General features: G+C 37.1%; 1 protein-coding gene across 2 annotated transcripts in view; it reads right to left on the reverse strand.

Annotated features, from left to right (window-relative positions):
- Nucleotides 1-207: 207 nt before the first annotated feature.
- The window catches only part of AGTPBP1 (ATP/GTP binding carboxypeptidase 1), a 170,193-nt gene continuing 152,206 nt past the window's right edge, over nucleotides 208-18,194 (reverse strand). For both annotated transcript variants that reach the window (XM_060155351.1, XM_060155350.1), the window contains exon 26: nucleotides 208-950. In XM_060155351.1, the coding sequence (XP_060011334.1) occupies nucleotides 773-950 (178 nt within the window). In that variant the 3' untranslated portion in view covers nucleotides 208-772. The remainder of the gene's footprint in view (nucleotides 951-18,194) is intronic.

Genomic DNA, 18,194 nt, shown 5'->3' on the forward strand with positions numbered 1-18,194 from the left:
TAGAGAAAGCCCACGTGCAGCAACAAAGACCCAATGCAGCCAAAAATAAATTTAAAAAAAAAAACAAAAAAAACTTAACACTAGTAAATTAAGCATTTTTTTTTACAAATTTTTATCAATGTTTTCAGATGTCAGATTATCATAATATTCCCCCAAATATTCTACAGACCAATAATCTGAGCTGGTTAAAAAGGATGAAAAAATGAATGCAACATTTAATACAGCTTTTATTTGTTTAACTTGGTAAATGTAGAATGTAATGGTTTCAAGGAAAACTCTGGAGTATTTCAGTCACAACTCAACAGTTAACATGATTTTGAAGAACAGTCTTATCTTCAATATCTACCCACCCTTACACAGACACATCTACAGGAATCCATGTACATACATATTAGTTTTCAACAACCCAGGATTCTCAACAACTCTAGAATTTAGATTTTATTTTCTCACACACTTCAAAATTATCCATTTGATGCAGGATATAACCATAAGGAGATAAAAATTCATGCAATGATACTCAGGTTTTGAAAAAGTAAACCCAATATTTGATACTTCAATGCTATGTAAAGTGCATTGAATATCTAAAATAAAACAAGTGCCAATTTCATCATTAATTAATAACATATTTATTGTCTTGAAACCAAACAGGCCCAAGCTGCTTTCTGTCTTTCTGAGTCACCTCTCTATACACTCACTGCTCTCAAACTTCCTATGTAATGAAAGCCAAGATATTTCATTTCTTCTATGCAGTTCACAAGAGATGGCAAAGGGCTCAAGGTAGGTATGTTCTTGATAATTCAGAGTCAGAAAGTACGTCTTCTTGTGCAGAAGGTTCATAGTCTCCTGCATTTTCAGCCAATTCAGTATCTAACTCATCATTACTTTCTGCACTGTAATCAACTTCTTCAAGGAATCGAGGTTCATCTTCATCCAAAACATAAGTGGTGGGGCTGTAGCCAAAGCACATGGAACACACAAGATTCCGTTAGTTTTCAAGGCTCTCATATAAAATTATTTGGCCATACTGGATTAACTCTGATTTCAATATAATACAAGTAATTTGGGTTAATTTTTTAAATGTTACCCAAATGAACAAATTAAGAAACTTATAATAGCAGAAATCTACTGCATTGATAATAAAGGGTGAAATGCTGATTTCTAATTATCTGACAAGCGTGTCAATATATATGCTACAATTAGATAGCTACAAAAGACAATGGACTCGCTCCTTAGGTTACTTCTTTGAAGGATTCCATCAATTTGTAGACTCTAAAAGTGTATTTTAATCACTATAAATCAAGTAACAGATAATTTCAACAGGCTTTATAAGGAACTGTGGTATCTAATTGGTTCCTCCAGTAATGCCCTGAAACCACTTATTCTAAGTCTGTAAAGTAATTATTTGCCATAAAAATGGCCCATATACCCATCCTCACAGTTTCCACTGGTCAAGAAAAAAAATGAAAAACAAGTGAACACTCCATACCCAGATTAATTACTTTCCCTTGGGACACAGAAGAAGATATTTGCTAAAAGCACTAAGTGCTTCTGAATATTTCATTAGGCACGTTGTTTGGGATTAAGACAACCCTTCCACTAGGGTAACATATTCTTTCCTCTTCAAAAAAAATCACAGTATTCTGATTTCTCCCCATTTGGGAGATTTTACACACACACACACACACACACACACACACACACACACACACACACACACACACCCATATCAAAGAAACACTACAGAAACGTTTCAACGTCCCCATTTTGTGACCAAAACGATCTCAGCTTCATATAGATATATGTTTGTTTATATCCCACCTACTTCCCATTGCTGATACAATTAAAAGCTATAAAATCAGACAATAAAAGGGGAACAATACTCTTGTCAAATGAGCAGAGAAAGAGATGTTATTAGGCACCTAAAATGAAAGAATTCCTGCAACTGAATATTAAATTCAGTTCAGATATCTGGAAGTTTAAACAGGAAAGACAAGTTAATGGATTATATTGTTCTAATTTTCTGAGACAAGAAGGCAAAACTCATCTGGTGAGAGTATCTTTTTTCCTAGAATTGTTTTAATCTTGCTAATTAAGGAAAGGAGAGTAACACATTGCAAAACCACCTTGATCTTGTATAGTAAACTTCCTCTTAAACACTGAGAGCTTGCACCATGATACAGTAGTCCTGATAAATCAAGTTGAGTGGTTTGGAAGATTGTGTAAGACTTTACAATACATCTAACATTCACAAGAACAATTTCACCATTATGCAACTAAAATATCATCACTCTGTTAGGTTTTTAGAAAAAAAAAAGTTGGATTAAAAAATTATTTGTCTTTAAAATGACAATTATTCTCTTTCTTTTGAAAAACTGTTAATTCATTCCATCTTGACCTTGGTGTTTCAAATTCTCAGGGTGTCCGAGGGAAGCTAAATACTAAAAAGTTAATCAATTTGAACAAAGGGAAAGAGTTTAAAGAAAAAGCCTAGTCTTATAAACTGTAAGTCAATAAGGAAACTGAAGGAGAGAAGTTAATTTAGGGACAATAAAGATGCCCAGGATCAAGCCACAGAAGCTTCCAGAAGACAAGGAGACTTGGAGCTGGTAACAGATGCTGGCAAGAACTTTCAGACAGAGAAGCACAACCTGGAAGGCAAGCTCCTGGAAATTTAGAAGAAATCCCACAATAAGGAACGTTCAGGGCTCTGGATACAGAAAATAATTTAAGACTGTAAGTTCTTGATTTTGGCTTATTCATATGCCACCTGTGACATGAATGCCATTCACGTTCCGGCATCACCCATTCTAAGAGCCAGGAGTGGACTAGTTTCATATACTTAGCCCACTGCTGTAACTCACACTGGCCCTGATATTTGACTCCTGTTTCTGTGGATCCTAACAAAATCATGTTCCTAGCCCAGCTTCATTAAGGACTACACCACAGCTGAAATATTCGGTACATCCTGCAATGGTAACAGGGCCATCAGTGCTAACTTATGGTGGGGAGGGGGGCAGAGGGGACAGGAGAGGTCAGTAGATCTGGGTTTAAGGAGCTAGGGGGATACTGAGATGAGGAAAGAGAAGGAAGAATACAACCCCCATCACTCACTGAAAGCAGCCTTCTTACTGGCACTTTAGATGTTCTTTTATTAAAGCCCACCCTGCCCTTTCTCTATAGTCGCCCTTTGTACCCTGCACATTCTATCTGATGCTTCTCATATGCATTTGAAACCATCTATCGAGGGCCTGTCTGCTCAGTACTAAATCATACGTGTCTCTTGGCACCTCCTGCCGGTCAGCTCCCAGACTACCTGATATACTGTAGCCCTGAACAAATGTTTGCTGAACTCTATGAGAAGCCACAAGGTTGACAAGATCACCCATTTTCATATCACCCAATCCCAGTGATTCTACCTTAGTGAAAAAACTTAAGGCACAAGATCAATCCTAACAACTCAGCTTTACTTTTATTAATAATTCCAGCATATGTTTTGAGCACCTTACAATTTAGGAAGTTCCTGCACACACGTGATCTCACAATAACCTTCACTTCAGAGAAAGACGAAGGTAATTTGCCCTAGTGTTATAAAACAATCCCTTTATATCAGCAGAAAGGAATTCAAATATTATTTTAATCATAAAAAAAGAAAGTCTAATTTTTTTATTGGGGTATAGTTGTTTTACAATGTTGTGTTAGTTTCTACTGTACAGCGAAGTGGAGTTCCCTGTGCTATACAGCATGTTCTCATTAGTTATCTATTTTATACATATTAATGTGTACGTGTTAATCCGAATCTCCCAATTCATCCCACCTCACCTTTCCCTCCTTGGTGTCTAACCAACATTTAATTATTTCCCATCACTACTACGTTGCTTTTCCCACCACTACTTCCTTGTTCCCCTCATTTTCTTCACATATGTTTACTCCTTTTGCCCTGTTTTTGTTTCACTCTAATAGCTGTTCCATATATACCTGCCTTAATATCCTTCTATTCTGGATTTTAGAAACATTTCATTCTAAAAGAGAAGAGCATTTTAATTCAAAAACAAATCTTCCTCATGCTGCTTCAGGGAAAATGTCAAAACTTTCCCCCAAAGGGCATTCTCACAGGACAAATCATTGAAATTCTCTGTTGTATGGTATCATTATGATGTGGAAAAGGTTTATAATTCTGCTTCATTCAGATTCAGAAAGTTTTCTGGCTATCCTTATGTTAAACTATTAAGCACTGCACAAAATTAAACCAAAAAATTAAGTGTCTCCCTCAAACGTACACTCATCTGCTGCCATTACAGCTGTTCTGACATCCAAGACACCAGGGTGTAGACCCTCAGCTCTGCTACCTGTACAAGCACGGAGGAAACATGGAGTCGGCAAGTCTGGGTTTGTGCCTCTACCCCTCTGTTAACCAGCTGTGTGATCTTGAACAAGTCACTTACTTTCTCCAAGCACTGGTTTTTCTCAAGGGTATAGCGGCCCCACCACCTCACAAAGTGGACTGGCTCAAATTAGATAGTAAATGGGAAAGCATTTGAAACCCCTAAGCTGCACAAATATAAAATGTTATTATGACATTAATAAAATCTACCTTGTTAAAGAAAAAAGTAAATCAATCTTTCTCAATTCCTAAAGAGTCCAGGTGATGGGCTGCCCCAAGCCCAGCAGACTAAAAATGCTGCCTTACCTTTGTAACTCCGGATCCTCCCTTAACCCTGCACTCTTTTACAATTCTGAGACCAACCTACCTGTTTTCAGACAGTAAAATTTAAAAATAAATAAATAAAGATACCCTGGGGAAGAATTTCTGAAACTTATTTACAAACAGAAAAATATTCCATTGCCCACATTGTCAGAAATTTGTGACTCGCTGACTGTGTCTTTCTTGTGTTGAAATGTTAAGTCTAAGGTGAAAGAAAATCTCTATCTGCACAAATATTGGAGAGCATTTTACTTATATAATCTGATCCCTACCCTATAGCCTCTACTAAATATCACAAAGTTAACAAAATTATCCACAAAAAACACAAATAACAACTTCTGTCAGTCTTAAGTGCCCACGGCATACATATAAGTACTTGCACACACATTCACACGCAACACACACGCGCACACACACACACACACAGAGTGTACAGAATGTATAAAAAGAGATTATTTATTTATTTGGGGAAAAAAAGGAAATTAAGTTGCTAATTTACTGATACTTTGTTGAAAAAAAAATGTAACAGTTGCCTTCGGTTAACAGTAAGTCACTAAACTCCAACTTAGTTTGCTATTGATCTAAAAACCCTCCTTGTGCATAATGAGAGCGTTAAATGGTTAATTCTCAAATAATACAGGGCAGCTCCAAAAACTGAAACCATTCCCTTTCAGTAATTTTGCTTAGTCATTTGGAAGATGCAAGACATAAGGAAAGTACAGGGGAATTTTGGAGTTAGATGTGGATGCAATTCCTGGTTCTGTCAGGAATTACTAGATGGATGACCTTGATAAATTCATCTCTGAGCCTCGATCTACACACATATGTAGAGGGGTTACAATTCCATCTGTCTCTGGTCATTCTCAGTAGAACATTTCTGAGATAACAATCCAACTTAACAGAAATTCGGAATGGGCACGCGTGTTGGGGGTCCCAAGACCACCCCAGGTTTAGTGATTTGCTAGGACGATTTACAGGATTCAGCACGGAGTTGTATTCAAAACTGTGCCTTATTATAGTGAAAGGATATAAAGAAAAATCAAGAGAAAAGGTGCATGGGGCAAAGTCGAGAGAAAACCAAGGGCAAGCAAGGGCAGTGGCTAAGAGGCAGGGTAGTCATCAGAGCTTTCAGCAATTTCAAAAGAATGCAGGCAAAAGTTGGAGTTCAGAGCTGCAAAGTTTCCTGAAGGAAGGGAGTTACAGAGATGTGACCCCCAACAGTTCTGACCTAGAGGTATTTGACAAATTCTGAAAATACACAATGCAAGAAGCGGAAAAGCAAAGCAGAAAGCAGCAAAACAAATAAAACAGAAAATACAGAATTTTTGGCAGTCTTGTGGCGCTAAGGAAAGGAGAAACACTGGGCCTTCAATTGTGACCTCTGGAGGGCTACAACTTAGAAAGGGGGGAGGGGTGAACCGAGAATTACACAAGCTTCATAAATTTTGCAAACCCTTCTCAAGTCAGCTCAGTTCCTCACTCATTTGGGGTGATCTGCCCTATTCTACGGCCTGCCGGAGGAGAGAATGAATCCTCTTTGAATGAATATGTGCTCTTCTTATTCTGATATATTATATTCTTATTTTGAAGTCTCAAATAGACACCTATGTGAGAAGAATAACTTCAGTCTTCGAAGAGGCTACCAAGAATTTAACACATAAATATCTATAAATGTATCTGGTCATCAAATGTCTTGTCCAGGCAAGTCTTAGAGACTAACAATGACTAACTTGACACCTACCTGAATCTCAATGATAAGGATGATCATTGCCTCCTCTTATGATAAGCCTCAAAGCTTTCATTATAGTCAAACCTGGACTGTGGTCCTAAGTGCTCACTTAAGTCCCAGTTATTTTTCTAGATGATTTCAATTTCCTCTGTATTTGTGGGTACAACAGCACTTCACTGACTTAGTACAGACGCACAAATGGTTCACTTTTAGTTATAAGCAACTATGATTTCCAGGGGACTTGGAAGTTGTGATATTATCTTCAATTACATGGCATGATTTATCTGCCTAGAAAATATTCCAATAGCAATTGTAGCTATAAGAATTTTCTACGTGGTAGTAATAAATGACTCTCATATGCAAACCAGACTCAAATATGTGCATCACAGTCACTAAAAAGGAAGAATCCATTTTTAAGATTAGCTTGATTAAATGGTAAACTGTACATTAAAAATGGTGCACATTAATATTAGTAAGCTTTACTATACTAGATATTGCTGTGAACATTTGTCCACAAATGATCTATACTGACAGAGACTCTCCTTGACCAAACTTGAGGCAGGGTCCTCTGAGTCCTCTTTCTGACTTGGCCCTGACCTGGGTCTCTGTCCTTAGTTCAGTGGCTCTGCCTGCTTACTCCAGGTTTAGCAAGAATCTTGCCGAGTCTGTTAATCCCTTACTCTCGGTATCTGATCACCCTGGCCTGCTTTCAGCAAAAATTCTGTCATGTCCGTTTAGCCAGAATCTCCCTTACCCCTGATGTTTCCTCTTAGCAATTTTCCATCCACAAATCCCCACTCTATACCTCAGCTATAAATCTCCACTCTTCCATACTGTATTCAGAGTTGAACTCAACTCACCCCTACTGCAAAACCCCACCGTAGCAAGTCCTCCTGAATTAAGTCTGCCTTGCTGTTCTTTAACAAGTATCATGAATCATTTTTTTTCTTTAACAATATTAATTTAATTTTCTGGGAAGAAAAAGTTCTTATGTACTTACAAATAAACACTAGCTTCACATAAAGAAAGTGGATAATATGGAGGTTACTACTTCATTCTAATGTTAATAGTGTGCAGCAATCAATATCTTTGTATTACTTTACCAGTAACTTCCAGCTATCCTCTCTTATACTTCTAGGGACAGGGTAGAGCCTTCAACCAAGAACATTATGAAGTTAACTGGTCCATAGACCTGTACTCATTTCCTGTACCTTAGTAGAAATGTACTCTACATTCATCAAAACACATCAAATTAGATTTTTTTTTTTTTTTTTTTTGCGGTACGCGGGCCTCTCACTGTTGTGGCCTCTCCCGTTGTGGAGCACAGGCTCCGGACGCGCAGGCTCAGTGGCCATGGCCCACGGGCCCAGCTGCTCCGCGGCATGTGGGATCCTCCTGGACCGGGGCACGAACCCGTGTCCCCTGCATCGGCAGGCGGACTCCCAACCACTGCGCCACCAGGGAAGCCCCTAAATTAGATTTTTAAAGAAGCATTCACACAAAATAGAACTAATGTTAAGCATGTTTTAAAGGCTTTCTTCAGCTTAAGACCTGTTTATTTTATTAGTTGCATTAGGAAAAATTTCTCATCAACTTTTCTTATGTCTTTGTATATGCACAAAAAGGAATTAAGTAGTGATACATGGATGAATCTCAAAAACAAAGGTAACTGAAAGAAGCCAGACACAGAAGGTCACATATTGTATGATTCCATTTATTTGAAACATCTAGAATAGGTTAATTCATAGAGGCAGAAGTCAGATCAGTGGTTCAGGGGCTGAAAATGCTGCTTAATGAGTATGAGGGTCTCCTTCGTGGGTGATTAAAAAATGTTTTGGTACTAGACAGAGGTGACTGATGGTTGCAAAATATTGTAGACAAACTAGATACTATTAAATTGTTCATTTTAAAAATGGTACATTTCATGCTGTGTGAATTTCACCTCAATTAAAAAAAAAACAGGTCCAAATACAGTTTGATTATAAGATAATAAGTAGGCTTCATTTAAATACGGCTATTTTTTTATTACAATAAAACAGTGTATAGAGTTTGGTATTTTTCAACTTCACTTTCCCATAATGTTTCAAACATACTTGAACTTAAAACCATATGCCTATGCCTATTATCCTGAAATTTAGTCACCATCACAATTTCCTAATGAGAAGTACTGTTAAACGCTTTATCAGTTCTCAAATCCTTTAAATGAGGGTCACTGAGAATACTGCTTAGTTCAGGTAACAGGTAAAATAAAAACACTTTTGCTAAGTTCAAAAACACTATATAGCTGTGTATGGTCAGGCCACTCACTCAAGATCGCTGTTCTCTTGCTCCCTGTACATCCCCCACTCAAGGAGTGCCTGCCTCACTCACACCCTACCGGCATGACTGACCTTCCCTCTTAATCACAGAGCCTAGTAAGTAACTTGCCCCACGCCCCATCCTCCTACCCCTACCCCCAGCTTAGTGATCTTCTACTCTTCAGATCAGAATGGCTCCACCTGCTAGTTTATCAAAAGGGCTGTGAGGGACAGGCTCTTCTGCTGGTTTCCCTGGTAACTGGTGAGGCAACCTGATGCCAAGTCTCTGTGTAACTGGTAACACCCACCCCCACCACCGGTAGTGAAGACTGCGGCCATGTCCTGCCTGCTGTCTCTTTCCAGGATCTTGCATCAGACATGTAAGAGTCACTATCCAATAAACCAAGGATGTCTCTAGCTGTCTCTGGGCTCGGTCTTCGGTTTTAAGGCTGGGCAATTACAAGGCGTGCAGGCCTGTAGGGTGTAGCCTAACAAGCTTTAAGTTTTTAAATGAGTTCTACCAACATTCCCAGCTTTGACCTAAAAGAAACACACCCCCGAGGAAAGACATAATGCAGACTTAAGTGTTGTATGAAATGGAATTTTTATTACACAACAAATACAATTGGGTAAAGTTAAAATGATTTGTGCGTGGCAATTTCCAACAAATGCCCTAAGAATATAAAACATAATTAATTTTCAACCACAGGCTTCACTGAGAAGCAAGTTCTATAATTTATGGTAAACATAGTGGACCTCAAAAGCCACTAAGATGATGGGGAAAAAAAATAACTTTTTAAAAAAGGATAAACCCATAAAAAAAAGAAAACTGGAGGGAAGATAATAGCAAAGAAGAGATATCAACAAAATGTTGGAGGATGGAGGAAGATGGATGAAATTAGTAGGCTTGAGTTCCAACTTCCTCCAATTTGCTGAGCATCTACAGTAGGGGAAGCCAAGGAAAAAATGCCGATTTGTATTACAAAGCCCTAAAACAGTTCAGGAATTGAAGATAATCGTTATATGGGGGAACTGAAAACAGAATTGGTTAAAAGGTATTATAAAGAGCAATTAGATCTTTAGATCCCCTTGCTTGGGCCATGTCCTAGTTCAAAGAGATGGAAAGTTGACTTTCTAAAGACTTTTTATCAGAGAGGCTACTCACTTAGGGCAAAAGGCAGAAATGGGGTAAAGGTGAGGAGAGTAAGTGAAAGTCTGCTCAAAATAAGTCCTACTAGGCTCCCAGAATGCTGGCTTATGCCCCTGGGCAATATTTCTCAATTTTTAAAGATCATCCTCCCTAGTTTTTTGGGGTTTTTTTCCCCCTAATCCCCCCTTAATTAACTACAATTAAGAATTAAAAAGATAAATTTCACATCAGATTAGACCCAGCTAAAGGAAGCATGGGTGAATTAAAGGTTGGTTAGGAAAAACATCCAGAAAAAAGCAGATGGACAAAAGAATAGAAACTTATTCATGACAGTAAAAGACACAGAGGATATAGTAAAAAGGTCAAACTTAAAAGTAAATGGAGGGCTTCCCTGGTGGCGCAGTGGTTGAGAGTCCGCCTGCTGATGCAGGGGACACGTGTTCGTGCCCCGGTCCGGGAAGATCCCACATGCCGTGGAGCGGCTGCGCCCGTGAGCCATGGCCGCTGAGCCTGTGCGTCCAGAGCCTGTGCTCTGCAATGGGAGAGGCCACAACAGTGAGAGGCCTGCGTACCGTTAAAAAAAAAAAAAAAGTAAATGGAGGGGCTTCCCTGGTGGCACAGTGGTTAAGAATCCACCTGCCAATGCAGGGGACATGGGTTCGAGCCCTGGTCCAAGAAGACCCTACATGCCATGGAGTAACTAAGCCCACGCGCCACAACTACTGAGCCTGCAAGTCTAGAGCCCACGCTCTGCAACAAGAGAAGCCACCGCAATGAGAAGCCCACACAGCGCAATGAAGAGTAGCTCCCGCTCACTGCAACTAGAGAAAAGCCCACGCACAGCAACAAAGACCCAGCGCAGCCAAAAATAAAATTAATTAATTTAAAAAAAAAAGTAAATGGAGTCCCAGAAGGAGGGAGATAATGGAGCAGAATCAATGTTTGAAGAGAAAATGGCTAAGAATTTTCCCAAACTGATAGAAGACATCAAGCCACAAATTTAAGAAACCTTGTGAATCCCAAGCAAAATAAATAAAATCACATCTAAGTTAAACCCCTAAATAACTAAAGATTAAGAGAAATTCATAAAAGCAACTTAACCTTAAAAGATAGATCATGTTCAAAGGGGCAACAATCAGACTAATGGCTGACTTGACAACTCAGTGGTGGAAGATTGAAGACAATAGAATGATCCCTCAACATGCTGAAAAACGTTTCTCTATCCAAAAAAACACCCCTCAAAAATGAAGGTGAAGACTTAAGGGTATTCTTTGAGTAGAAGAAAAATGACCCCAGACAAAAACTGATACGAAGAAAGAAATGAGAAAAGGGGCGGGTAGTGGTGAGGCAGTAAATGTGTGGTGAGATCCAATGACTGCATAAAACAGTAATAACGGCTACAACGTGTACAGTGCTTATAGTATACTCTATCTGACAACAGCAGTACATATATTGAGAGAGGGTTAAATGGAGTTAACATATGAAGGATCCTATATTGTCCCAAGAGATAACAATTCACATTTATATTGAGTTTGAATATAAATATGAATATATTTTATATAATATAAATGTAAAAAGTTTAGTTTAAATAAATCAAAAAGAAATCTTTTCAAAAACACAGGGCAAGTGGAACAAACAAAGCAAATAGCAGGTAGATTTAAATCTAAATATGTCAATAATTACAGTAAATGTAAATGAACTAATGTTCCAATTAAAAGGTAACTAACTGTCAGACTAAAATTTTACAAAAACAACTATATTCTGCTTACAATATATTTACATATAAAGACACAGAAGGTTAAAAACAAACACTAAATGAAAAGAAAGCTAGTTATAGCTTATATACATGTAATACCAACATGGTTAAAGAATCTGTCTGCTTTTTAATATAAAGTCTTATATTCAGAAGTTTTAAGCATTCCAAGTAAAATAATTTTACAGATCAGTGTTTTTAAGCTTTGTTCAACTAATTGATTTTTAGATTCCAATTATTGTTTCTAAAACTAAAGTATCTTCTATTAAATGAAGCAATGGTATATATACTAAATGGAACAACTGGGAAATTATTTTTCATAATTATCAAAGATTCACTTTGAATAAGTCTCTTACCTTTTTCTTAAGTTTATTTAAACAAACTCAAATGCTATGTGCCAAATACCTTCGGGTTTATGGTGTTGTGAAGACTAATTATTTGTCATTTATAAATGAGTCACTGATTACCTTGACAAAGGCATTTAATGTTTACTATTCTTGCCGCTGCAATTATTCCAAGCTTACTTGATATAAATTGCCTATAGAAAATAAATTAGTTCACAACAAATAGATATTCTACCTTGAGAAACAGTTAAACCTGAGGAAGACAAAATTAAATTGAGGGCTACTATGTGGAATAAAACCATCCACATTGTACACAGAAACAAAAGCATAAATTTGACAGGGGAAGATGGGTTCAAAAGTTTTTAAGGGTCAACTCACTAAAAAAAATGGGAAGAACTTATATTCATTCAGATGATACCTCAGGTTCACATTAAGATCAGGAAACAGAAAGTTACCAAGGACAAAGAAAGGATACAAAAGAAGAGTACAGACAATAAAGAGAAAAGGACAGGAAGGTAATCTTAGTAAAAGTAAGTGGTTTCCTAGTTCCATCTCTAACACCATAATTTGCCTTTTTCACTCCAATATGGAAATGTGGCTTCACCTGCTACTGATTCCATATTCAATCATCAAGACCTCTCCACTGCCGCCTGATACTGTCTCCTCAAACAATCACTGCCAGTTACCTCCTTATTTGAGCTCTCATCGTCCTCTCAAACATGAATGATTCCAAACAGTTTCCTCAAGGGTTTTCTTGCCTCTACATTCCCAGCTTCAGTCAAATCTTTACACTACTTTCAGGCAAAAACTACCAATTAGCATACTCCACCTAGTGGCTTCCAAACTGCCTACTGCCTAAAGGATAAAGTCTAACATCCTTACACTGATATTTAGGGTACTGTAAGACCCTTCCCCAACCAACAAGCAATCCAACCCAATTGAATCTGAAAATCTTACGTAGCAACCTACCACTTCCTCAACTCAATATGTGACTGGCACTATGCAAGGCACCATTAGACAGGGTTGAAAGGCATAAATATGGTCCCTGAGGTTAACTAGGAGTTAGCTAGGTAGGTGTGACTGACAGACTTCTCTCAGAAGCTGGTTTAGACAAGTACATGCTTTGAGATCCTTATTATCCTTGCTCTAACCACAGAGCAATGATAGATAAAATATAAAACAGGAAAACAAAGAAGACACAGATGCATACAGAAACAAGATAAACATCTCCTTGGACCAGAAAAAGCATAGAGGCACAAAAATAGGTCATGGGTCTCCTGAATTCCAGGTCCAAGAGCAGGCAGCAGTAGCTCCTTCAAAATAACAGGGAGGCTTAAATGTCCTAGAGCCAGGGAATTAAACCCAGACTCATGGCAATCAAGCAGCTGGAGTGAGGCTTCCCACTTTAGAAAGGAGGCTGAAAATATAAGGCTGAGACTTCTGCCTAAGGCTAAGATTTTATAAAGTTGCAATTATTAAGTCAGAAAAAAGGAGACAAAGCAGCAAAGTCAGAACCCTCATGAACACAGTCACTTGTCCAGCAAAATCCCCAGTATCGTTGAAGGATGGGAACTAGGAAATACAAGACTAATAAAATGCTAGCGTAAGCTAATATAAGCTTGGACTGGAGCCTAGAGCGGGCCAGGTAGAAGCAACACAAAATCATTAAGGGCAGAGACTTGAAAGAGCTGGGGGTTTGGGGGAAGCTCTCATTTAATATGAGCTTGCAAGTTACAAAACTCTTGAGAAACTGTGATGAGCTTACCAACACAAAAATAATGGCATGATCTACAAATGACTAAGAAAGTGTTTAGGGTCTTCAAAGAAGGGAAGAATAGTAGCCATAAGAATAAACAAGGAATCATGAAATTTAAAAATGCAGAAACAAAAAAGAACCAATTAGACGTGAAATATATAATCTTTAAAATAAAATACTCCCATGAGATAAACTTTAGACCAGAAACAACTAAGTTTAGTGAATTATAAAATGCTACTGAATAATTTACCTAGACTGAAGTAGAGATAGAAAATGTGAAAAAGTTGTTAAGAGACATGTGTGGAGAACAGACAGAGAAGCTCCAGTGTAGGAATTCTGGGAGAACAGAATAAAGGAATTGTCAAAGAAGCAATTTTCAAAAAAAAAAAAAAAAAAGGGTTGAGATTTTTTCAAAATTGAAGAGTCCTCAAATTAAAAGTACATATTGTCAACCAAGGTATATTCTTTTTAATATACCACTCCTAAACACAATGCACTGAAACTGAATAGCACTGAGGATAAGGATAAAACCTTAAACAAGTGGAGGCACAGACATTTTGGTACAGGAAAAAGCAAATGCAAAGACACTGGGATGATAAAAAGATTTTCATGTTCTAGAATAGCACTACTCAAGGTATGGTCCACAAATTCTTTGTTATTGGTCCATGGCAACAAAAGCCTAGGAATTAAAATGAAGTGTTCAGAAACTTTTACAACAATTTTACATAAAATTATGTGTCTGGTGACTCTAATAACAGGAAATTGGAGCTTATATTTGCATTCCTTGGGGTGCCCTCTTCCATTTGTATAGTACTTCATTCTTACTGTATTTTAGTCAATTATCAATCCATAACAAATTGGAAAATAAAAACTAGACCTTTGCTAGTTTAGGAGCACTATCATAAAAACTAAAAAATGGTCAGTGCGGTTGGAATGGTAAGAATACAGAGAGAGCAGAACAAGCTAAAGGGGGAAAGAAAGGTATAGATGGCTCATTCTGGACCTCAGAGACTCTGATAATGGATATAGGCCATATATGTGGAAAATAACTGAAGGACTTTAAACAGGACAGTGACCACTTCGTACAAAGAAACTGGAGGATACAAAAAAGTAAGGAAAGACCAGTCAGAGGCTATTTGAGTAGAGCAGGCAAGAGATGATGGCAGCCTGGACCGGTGTAATGGCAGAAGTGGTGGAGAGAAATAGAAAGACCTGAGAAATATTTTGGAGGTGAAATTAAAAAGCCCCAGGTGGTGGATTGGATTAAGGGTAAGGGAGAGAGGAGGAGATGCCAAGAATAAGATTTCTTACAAGAGCAATTGGGTAGAGGGAGGTGGATACAGATGAATGGGTTTGTTTGGGGAGAGGTAGGGGAACAGAAGTCATGAGTTGAGTTTTAGACAAGTTAATTTTGTGTCCAAGTGTACAAAATCAAGTCGGAAGCTGGATACGTAAGTCTAGAGCTCAGAAGAGAGGTCTGGAAGATTATATGTATTTTGGAGTTATCAAGACACAGATGTAATTTAAAATCACTGGAATGAATATCACTTACGGAAAGTGTGTAGGGGGAAAAGAAAAGTTGAAAGAGGAGAAAAAGCAAAGAAGATAGAGAAGAAACACTCAAAGGAAAGTTTTTGCACACCACAACCCCCGTTTTTGGCCTCAACAAATAAACCCAACTGATCTGTGTTACATTTACTATAGCTTTTATTTCCAAGGTAATTGTTATCAGTGATTGCCAATGCACAGCAAAACTAAAGGATGATTATCAAAAGCTAGGAGAAAGAGGAAAAGGTGAGAAATATGTACAACTTCCCTCCCACCCATTTTACCGATAATGCAAATAATGACAAGAATTTACAATGATTCTTGAAAAGTTTCCAAGAAGCAATAAAAAGGACAGCCAAATGAGTAAGCAAGCATTTTTAAATAAGATTTTAAAATCATAAATGACAGTAGCTATGAGGAAAAGAGCTTTGTCAGTCTTGGTGGTGGGGGAGCAGTCTTAAAAGCAATAAGTATATACCGATAATTCCATCGGAAACTTTGGAGCTAGCTAGTTTCATCTTCAGCCAACAATCAGAACCTCTCTCATTCCTCCTTATTCACTCTACCCATATTAGAAACCAACTAAAACAAAAGAAAATAAGAATAACAGAAATCTACATTCAAGAAGCAGTACTTTGAATAACTGGACACCAGTAGTATACGTTAGAAGTATCAACCTCAAAGAACAACTCCAGAAAACTCTTGCAGTCACATTTTCCCTCAACTTACCATAATACCTGGTGCTTACAATACAGAAGTATTACACTAGCATAAGCTTCTAAACATTTTCAATTTTAATACATCCTGCATAGGATATATCAGTTATCATTCCTTGCTTAAGAACATATACAGTTACTACTTCTCTTCTATAAAATCCACACTAACCTTCCCATGAAATTGAACACCTTGTTCCCGTAATGCCTTCTTCAACATTAGCTTTTCTAAGCTCCAAGCAATCCTTTCCACCTTACCTAAATTAGTCTACTTCTTATTGCCAACTTTGTTTTCTTCATGTTAGCTCCTATTTCTTTACCAAGCCTCATTTACTATCTTTCAAGCCCTAGCTTAAAACTTACTAATTTAAGAAATTTATTGCACATAAATCCAGGTGATTTTAAATTATTTACTCAGTAACTTTTTTCTCAATATGTCTAGGCAATTTTTAAATTTTGTTTTTTTAAATACATTAATGTATTTTCTGTATTTTTTATAATTACCATCATGCCCCTTCACAAATGTAAATTGTGCTTTTTCTATTATACTGTCAGCTTCTTTCAGAACACTATCTTTTGGGGAATAACAAAAGGTATGAAACACAACGAAGAGCTCATGCCATGAGACCATTCTGTCAGGCTGGGAGAGGTGGCTGTTCTAACTAATGTGCAGAAATGAACAGAGTGAATAAAAATGAAGAATTAGGGGAATATGTTCCAAACAAAGAACAATAAAAATATCCAGAAGCAGATCTTAATGAAATAAAGGTAAGTGATTTACCTGATACAGAGTTCAAAATAATGGTCATAAAGATGCACACCAAAGTTAGGAGAGTAATGCGTGAACAAAGTAAGAACTTCAAAGAAGAGATAGAAAATATTAAAAATTCCCAAACAGAAATGAAAGAGCTGAAGACTACAATAACTGCACTGAAAAATGCAATACGACGGTTTCAACAGCAGACTAGATCAAGTGGAAGAAAGCATCAGCAAACCTGAAAACAGCAGTGGAATTTTTTCAAACAAAGGTGCAAACAGAAATAATGAAAGAGTGAAAATAGCTTAAGATATGCATTATAGGGGTTCCAGAAAGAGAGCAGAGAAAAGGAGGCAGAAAGGTTATTCAAGAATTAATGGCTGAAAACTTCCCTAACTTGGGAAAAGAAAGAGACATCAGACAGCTGGATCTAGGAAGCCTAGAAAGTACTAAAACAGATAAATCCAAAAGGACCCACACCAAAACACATTATAATTAAATCATCAAAAGTTAAAGACAAGGAGAATCTTCAAAGTAGCAAGAGAAAAAGAAACTCATTACATACACAGGAACCCAGATAAGACCATATAAACAGATTTTTCAGCAGAAACCTTGCAGGCTAGAAGGAAGTAAGATGATATACTCAGAGTTCTGAAAGGAAAAACTTGCCAATCAAGAATACTCTACCTGGCAAAGTTGTCCTTCAGAACTGAAAAAGAGATATAAGTTTTCCAGATAAACAAATGATGAAGGAGTTCATCAACACTAGACCAGTCTTAAAAGAAATGCTAAAGGGAGTTCTTCAAGCTGAAACAAAAGGATACTAATTAGTAACAGGAAAACATGAAAGTATAAAACTCACAGGTAAAGGTAAATATATAGTTAAATTCAAAATATTCTAATATTGCAATGGTGATGGGTACATCACTTATAAATCTAATTTGCAGGTTAAAAGACAAAAGTATTAAAAATAAATGTAATTACAATAATTTGTTAATGGACATACAATGTGAAAAGATACAAATTATAACATTAAACAAAATGTGAAGGAAGGGGAAGTTTTGGTATGCATTTAAAGTTAAGTAATTATCAGATTAAAACAGACTGTTTATATTTAAAATGTTTTACGTAAGGGTGGTGGCCTTGGCAAAAAAGAAAAAAAAATGTTTTATGTAAGCCTCAATGCACTGCCAAAACCTATAGTAGATACACAAAAGATAAAAAATTCAAAGCATACCACTATCGTAAGTCCCCTACATACAAACAAGTTCCATTCTGAGAGCACGTTTGTAAGTCCAACAAAATTAGCCTAGTACCTAACTAGCACAATCAGCTATATTGTACTGTACTGTAATAGGTTTATAATATTTTTCACACAAATAATACATAAAAAACAAACACAAAAAATAAAATATTTTTAACCTTACAGTACAGTACCTTGAAAA

Source organism: Lagenorhynchus albirostris, chromosome 7, assembly GCF_949774975.1.
Source record: "Lagenorhynchus albirostris chromosome 7, mLagAlb1.1, whole genome shotgun sequence".
In the NCBI taxonomy this organism is placed as follows: Eukaryota; Metazoa; Chordata; class Mammalia; order Artiodactyla; family Delphinidae; genus Lagenorhynchus; species Lagenorhynchus albirostris.